The 7341-nt window shown below is 45.7% G+C and overlaps 1 protein-coding gene across 4 annotated transcripts in view; it reads right to left on the minus strand.

The window, feature by feature from the left end:
* The window catches only part of GTF2F1 (general transcription factor IIF subunit 1), a 30471-nt gene that overhangs the window by 6259 nt on the left and 16871 nt on the right, over window positions 1-7341 (minus strand). For all 4 annotated transcript variants that reach the window (XM_061613890.1, XM_061613891.1, XM_061613892.1 and 1 more), the window contains 7 exons: window positions 5890-5962; window positions 4404-4597; window positions 2968-3138; window positions 2317-2498; window positions 1521-1665; window positions 1266-1327; window positions 586-705 (listed from right to left, as the gene is read on the minus strand). In XM_061613890.1, coding sequence (XP_061469874.1) covers window positions 586-705; window positions 1266-1327; window positions 1521-1665; window positions 2317-2498; window positions 2968-3138; window positions 4404-4597; window positions 5890-5962 — 947 coding nt within the window. The remainder of the gene's footprint in view (window positions 1-585; window positions 706-1265; window positions 1328-1520; window positions 1666-2316; window positions 2499-2967; window positions 3139-4403; window positions 4598-5889; window positions 5963-7341) is intronic.

Here is a 7341-nt window from a genome sequence, read left to right on the forward strand (position 1 = left end):
TAAAGCGGTAGCTAATCTCCAGTTGTTATGGACTACAACTCTCATTTCCTCTACCCATTGGCCATGCTGGCTGAGACTGATAGACATTGGAATCCAATAACCTCAGGAAGGCAGTAGGTTGATTCTTCCCACCCTTAACTATTTCCCAAGGTGGCAAGGCCAGAAATATTGCTTTGATGTAACTCTTCTAGGCTCCCAGGTGTGTTGCTGGAGACTATTTCAGCAGGCCAGGGTTGTGAGTGCCACAAGAGTTAGAATTCAGCATCAACGAAAACAGAGTCCTGCAACCTAGTTATGGTGAGAAATTACCTGCTGGACAGGGTACTTTCACCCTGCTTCCATTAGCCACTGCCCACAGCCTTTAAAGTATATCTTTATAGCCAGAAGGGCTATATACCCTTGGGTGGTGGTGGTTTTTTTAACAAGTGAAAGCAAAGATCCTTGGGAAGCTGAATGCTCTGCCCAATGCTGTATTCTGTGACATTGCAGCATAAACTCAGCCCAGCCTTCCTTAAGCCCAACGCCTGTTTCCCTTTCCTGGCTTTCTGTCATAGACCAGCTTCAGTACCCTAAAGCTTTCTTCACCTTTCTTTTTCTTTTTATCCTGGGGAGTCAGGACCTTCTTCTCCTCTTCTTCCTCTTCCTTCTCCTCCACAGGCTTCTCCTCCTCACTATCTTCACTACTCTCACTTGCTTCATCTATACCTGCAAAGCAACAAGGCAAAGGGGGTTAGGAGGAAACAGGCCTTGGGTCAACTTGTCTCCTTGGGAGATGGCATGATCTGACCTGGGGCCACAGAGGGCTCAAGGCAGTTTACCTTGCCCAGGACAGAGCATCACATATGGAGGGGACAGTTGGTGAATGGCGTGGCTGCTTGGCAGTTTCCCCAGGGGACCCTAATGGGGTGGGTGGCTGCAGAGAAGTGCAGTTCTGAAAGGAGTGCAGAGTGGAGCTAGGTAGAAGTCTTTAGGCAGAGAATGCTCAGCACCCTCCCCAAACTGCAGCTACCAGAATTCTTTGGGGGAAGCCATGAGATTCAAGCTGGCATAAGACTGATCTACCATTGAAAGCATAGATGAGGGCAGAGACAGAACAGAATCTGATTGCACGTGAACATAAAAGCACACACACACACACACACACATCTGTATCCTACACAGGAGATAGGCATAATAGCCATGAGGGCCAATAGATAAAAGCCACCAAGCTTCAGTGGGCTGCTTGAGGCCTTGCTGCTATTTGTATGACCTTTTGAGTCACATACCTTTTGGGATGTCTTCCTCTTTGGTCACCTTGGGCTTGCCCACTGCTTCCTCCATGGAGCTGCTGTAAGAGGACAAAGAAAAGTCCTGGTGTGAGTGACACAACACAAAGAGGCAACATGAACTGGCAGCAGAGAATTCCACCTGTCCCACTGTGGAAAAAAATGGGAAAGAGTAGCAACAGCAGACTGACCACTGGCCAGGCAATGCTTGTCTCAGCTGGGAAGAAACCACTTCCTACCCATTCTGGTGCCCACCTAGATCCATCAGACATGTAGTCAACCTCTTGGCCCTCAAAGTCCCCATCATCACTGTCTTCAAAGGCTTCATCATCCGATCCCTTCTTCTTCTTCTTCTTCTTGGTCAGAGGGGGTTTCTTCTTGGGTTTAGTGGGCTTCTCACCTAATGAATAATGGGCAATGTTACCCACTTTTCTCACAAGGCAAAAATCTTAAGGCTATCCACTGAAAATGGCAGCCCAGAAATACAACCCGAGGGGGAGGGGAGCGCTTTATATGACATACAGCAGGGACAGGGAACCTGTGACCCTCCAGATGTTGTTGGATTACAACTCTCATGATCCTTGACCCTTGGCTTCCCTGGCTGATGGGAGGTGGAGTCCAGCAATATCTGAAGGACACCAGGTTCACTATCCCTGACAAAAACCAAACACATAGAGCCTTCTCCCACAGGATGTAACAAGGGAAACTGCCATAAATAGCTGGGGCCAAAGGAGGTCTGCCCATCCCTCCTCTCCATGAGGAATACATCCAAGCAAGAAAAAGGCAGTACCAGATGTCAAAGGTGCAGAGAAGTGTTTGGGGTTTGCTGAACCATAACCCTTTTCATCCCTGCCTGCCCTTACTGCGTGGTCCAAATGTATTACAAAGTTTAATCAAGCCTCTCAGGGCACTTCTTCCCAGAATTCTCCACTCGGGACAGAAGGAAGACTCAGTGGGGCTGAGAGTGAGCCCATCATAAGGCAAGCTGGTGCCTCTCAACTAGGTCCTTCAAGAATCCAATGCAGAGCGACCCCCCCCCAGCCCCTCGCACCATCAGCATCGCTGCACTCGCTGTCATCTGAGCTCATCTCCAGCTCATCTTCCAGGTCATGGATTTTCAGATCGCTCCCTTTCTTTTTGCCTTTCTTCTCCTTCTCTTCCTCTTCTCCCTCGCCTTGGACCTTCAGCCGCCGCTGCTGCATGATGCTGAAATGGTTCAGAACCTTGTTCCGCCTGCAAAAGACAAAGAGACCCAGACTGCTCATTAAAGTCCTGCTTCTAGGACACTATGGTGGGAAGGCAAGGCCCATCTGGCACAGAGACCTGTAAGAAACCTGACTGAAGCCTTAAAACTCCAGTCAGGGATAGTGTGGTTCTCAGGAACAGGATCAGACTTTTCCCAATCTCATGAAAGGCACTATGTAAGCAGTAACAACAGCAGCACCAGACTGGAAATGGGAGCTTCCTAAACATCTCTCCATCAGGCAACAGAAAGCTGCCCATTCTTAAAGGACTAGACTACAGGCAGACTCTCCAGCAGTGCGGCTAAATTCTATACCTTTGCCTTTCCAATTATTTTCAACATCTAATCTGCTCTTTGATGTTCCTTCGTTTGGTTCAGGATGTGAAGATTCCCAGCATGCACCAACCTTTCAAGCTTTTTTATGACCACTGCATGACGTATCTTGGAAAGAACACTCACCTCTCCCATTCCTCCTCCGCTTCCTCTGCAGTCAATGTGCGGTGCTTGGCAATGGGTGTAAAGTTATACCAATTGTTGACTGGGAAGGCTTCAAAGGCACCATCTGGACACTGTGTGAAGATGTAGTAGGAGGTGTTTTCTGTCACACCACCCTTTTTCACACCTTTGAACCTGAGCAAAAAGAAACATGGGGAGTTTAAAGTAGTATGCTATTAGGATGTCAAGATCCCACAGTTGTGGTTTCCATTCCAAAAAGGAACAAGCTGATGGACACCAAGAGTCATCATTTTCAGGTCAGTTTGCTGCTTGCAAGCAAACTTGAAATGGGATGTCTGACAGCCATCCTCTTTCAAGTTGTCATCTGTCAAAATTGGTCCTTGGGGAGTGGGGGAAGGATTCAGTCTGTTCCCCACCCTTGCACTAAACCATGGTTTGTTTAGCCAAAGTATGGTTTGTTTGAATGTCTGAACCCGGCCCAGCATGCTAACCATGGCTTGTTTTCTGGCAACAATCATAATGTGAAGACATGGTTTATTGCTGGTTTACAAACCATGGTGTGTTTTACTATGGTTTGGTGCTATGCCCTAACCCAAGATCCTTGCTGAACCATTGTTTGTTTGAGCCACATCTTCTTACAGATGTGCAAACAAGCCATGGTTTGTTTCTCCAAAGTGTGGCTTGTTTTCTGACTGCTCTTGCCTTGTGCCTCTGTTGCGTGGCAAGCATCTGGAGTGGAGTGGCTTAAGGTTATGTGGAAATGTGGAATAGCCGCTTTTGTTTATTTTGTAAGTTACTTTACTACTTCCCCAAAAGGCCTCTATCTCGAGGCTTCAGTGGTGTTGAAACATTTACATTTAATAGAATAATGTTAATTTGATTTGATTAACTTATTCATAGGATAAAAGCATATTTAACTGTCCAAAAATCCTAAAAATAGGCACATATTCAGAAGTTAGCCCAACATTCCAATTATGGGACTTCAGTTTTCTCAATTGTACACTTTTAGCTACAGGTTTAAGAGAGCCAGTGTGGTACAGTGGTTAGAGTGTTGGCTACGACCTGGGAGACCAGGGTTTGAATCCCCACACAGCCATGAAGCTCACTGGGTGGCCTTGGGCCAGTCACGGCCTCTCAGCCTCACAGGAAGGCAATGGTAAACCCCCTCTGAATACTGCTTACCATGAAAACCCTATACATGGGGTCACCATAAGTCGAAATCAACTTGAAGGCAGTCCATTGTATTGCAACTACAGCTTTCTAGATGTCAGTTGTTCCACTCACAAAGCTGGAGAGGTTCACCACATGCTCCCATCCTGTGCTTTCCCCAGTACAAGCAAACTGAAGAGTAATGACAGCCAATATTCCAAAATTTGAGCTGCAGTTCTAAAACCAATTTAGCAAAACCCATTTAGCAAAAAGCACCATCAACCGCTCACTTGCGTCCAGCCTTGCCGTTGACTTTCAGAATCCAGGGCTGGTCTTCAGGCTTGAACTCCTTTAAGATGATGCCATATTTCTTGCGCCGTGCCTCCTCACGCAGCTTACGGTTGAACTCACTGCCAGCTCCTGACTCTGGCATCTCTTCCTCCTGGTAAATCTTCTTATTGCTGAGATCTCGCTCCATCTTAGCCTATGGAGAAGCAGGAAAGGAAGTGCCAAGGAAAACACTGCATTGTCTCTAATAAGAGGGGGGATAATTTTGTCCCTGAGCAGCCCAACTTTGTTGTTAAAGGTGGTCTTGTATGGATTCCAATGAAGTAGCCATTGCTTCTATTGGTCACCATCATCTAGCACCTGCTTTCTATCCAGCTGCAGCCACATGATTGTGATAACCAAGACAAGGGTTTGGTTGAAGGAAATCAGAACAGCAGCCGTGGAAAAGATGGAGGAGCCCCACAATCTGGCTATGCACAAGCATGAAAGCCAAGGAGCTCTCTACAGATGGAGCATATGTGCTAAACACATGAAGTCAAGACTCTGGTGTGGACCCAAGCTAAGGCCTGTTCCCACTGAGGTGGCAAACCTGTGTGCACTTCATGCTACAGCTGATACTTGCATGATGCACATGGAAAAATAGGCTCTAGTTCAGTCTTCTTCTGTGACCTCTAGTTTTCTATGTGTAGGAATCTGCCCTGCATTCCATAATATAAGCTCTCACCTCTAGTCTGAAGTATCACAGTCAAGACACAGGCTTATTACCTCAGTAAGAGGTATCCTATACTCAGATGGAAAATTAAAACAGGCTAGCACAGAAGAGGGCAGAAGTGTCAACTAGAAGACCCTTATGAGGTGACTCACTACTATAGACTCCCCTATATTTGTTAGCTGTGCAGGGAGATTGTGGCACTATTAAGGCAGTGTGTTGCACAAGACTGGCTTCTGGGTTGGCTGAGATGGTATATGTTACCCTAGAGAGGTCACCCCATCACCAGCAACAAGCTGCATCTAGGAATCCTATAAAGAAAATGAGTACCTCTGTGTTGTCAGTTATAGTAATTTATATCCTGCCTTTCAGGATACAAATCCTTCCAAAGAGGCTCACAAATCAAACCAATATACACCAGGATACACCAATGCGTATCACACACACACCAAAAATTAGTCATAAAAAGCCTAGCAAAAGATCTCTTCAGTGGCATTGCTTCAGGGTCCTTTTAAAAGTGGGGTGAGGAAATGACTCAGCTCTCCAGGGAGGGCATTCCACATGTGTGGGGCCACTATTGGTCAGTCTGATCTTTCCAGCCAGTAGGCCAGAAAGCAGGACTTTGGAGACTGAACTTAAGGCCTTGGGGAACATATGGACACAGACAATCCTTCAAATAAGCTGGTCAAAGGTTGTTACGGGAAAAGCTCAACATAGAAAATTCAGTCTACTGCTTCTTGGCGATTGAAAATTTCAGCAGCCTGAGTGCAAGGTCCTACCTGGTGCCAACTGGCAAAGTTGACCTTGTCAGCAGCATTGAAGGCCATAATATTATATTTTTTGGAAGTGTTTCTGCAAAGGAAGGAGGCAAAAATGAGTCAGATCACTGGCCAGCATCATAGGTTGGAGTAAAGTAGAAGTGTGCTACTGAAAGAAGTCTTTCAGATCAAAAGGGGAAACCCACTTCTGTGCCCTGAAGAGAGGTAGCAGGCATGCATGTAGTTTAGTGATACTGATGGTCACATTTCAATGTATGTATGCCCAGAATACCTAAACGAAACTTGGGTGATATGTAGGATTCAACATAATCTAAGGAGACACTATGGCTTAATCAACTGCATGTGCCTCTTCATGTATCAAAAACACTCTGCAATTTATGATTCCATATTCATGGAAAACAACACTCAAAGCTTCATGAATATACATTAGAATCTAGCAACCTGACCACAATGTACAAGGGCCGGTATGGTCAGGCGGACAGGGGCACCTTGGACCAAGAGCTTGGGCATGAAATCAGCACACAGCTTTGGGCAAAAGGTTTCCTTGCAACTTCAATTCTCTATCAATTAGAGAGAAAGCATCCGCAATCTATTCTGGTACTGCTGCATGGAGAAAAAAGAACCACTATCAAGTGCTCTGCCTACAAGAATATGTGAAGCTATATAATGTAGCAGGCCTGGGGAACCTGTGGCTCTCCAGATTTTGTATTGCAGGACTATTGTAGACTGCTTTTCAAACAACAGAAAAACACAAAGCAGGTGATAACAAACAAACCATTCCACAATTTTAAAACCAGATTTAAAAACAAATAATTACATTTCAAAACAGAAAAAATACAGCAACTTTCATCATCCCTGACCATTGGCCATACTGGCTGGGGATGATGGAAGGTCAAAGTACAGCAGCATCTGGAGGTCCATAGGTCCCTCATCCCTGTTATACAAGGATTCCAGTTAGAGGAGCTGGCTAGAAGTCATAGGAATCTACTTTGCACACATGCAGGCTGCCTACTACTCTTTGTGTATAAGACAAAGCTTCTTAAATGTTTCGAACTCAGGCCCCTTCTAAATGTAACTTCCTAAGTCCCCCCCAAACCATCAGCCACCTCTTTCAGCAGGCAAATACACACACACACACACACACAATTGTGATTAAAAAAACAGAGGTTTTTATTATATTAACAAAACATTTCAGCTTCCACCTTCATCAGCTGCCAACATACAAATGCTGCTACCAAGGTGGCAGTTATAGAGCTTTGAGGATGGAATGCTCAGAGGGGCTTCATTGGCAGAAGCTGTTTGTACTGTACTCTAGGTTCAGGCCATGTGGGGCCAATGTGTCCAGGGAGCATATCTAGAAATTCTCTTCTAGTCAATGCTGCTGGATCTGTTGGCATCTCTGTAACTGTTATAGGTAAGTCCAACAGGCTGTGGCCCTCAGTGTTAAAATGT

This window comes from Rhineura floridana, chromosome 3, assembly GCF_030035675.1.
Source record: "Rhineura floridana isolate rRhiFlo1 chromosome 3, rRhiFlo1.hap2, whole genome shotgun sequence".
In the NCBI taxonomy this organism is placed as follows: Eukaryota; Metazoa; Chordata; class Lepidosauria; order Squamata; family Rhineuridae; genus Rhineura; species Rhineura floridana.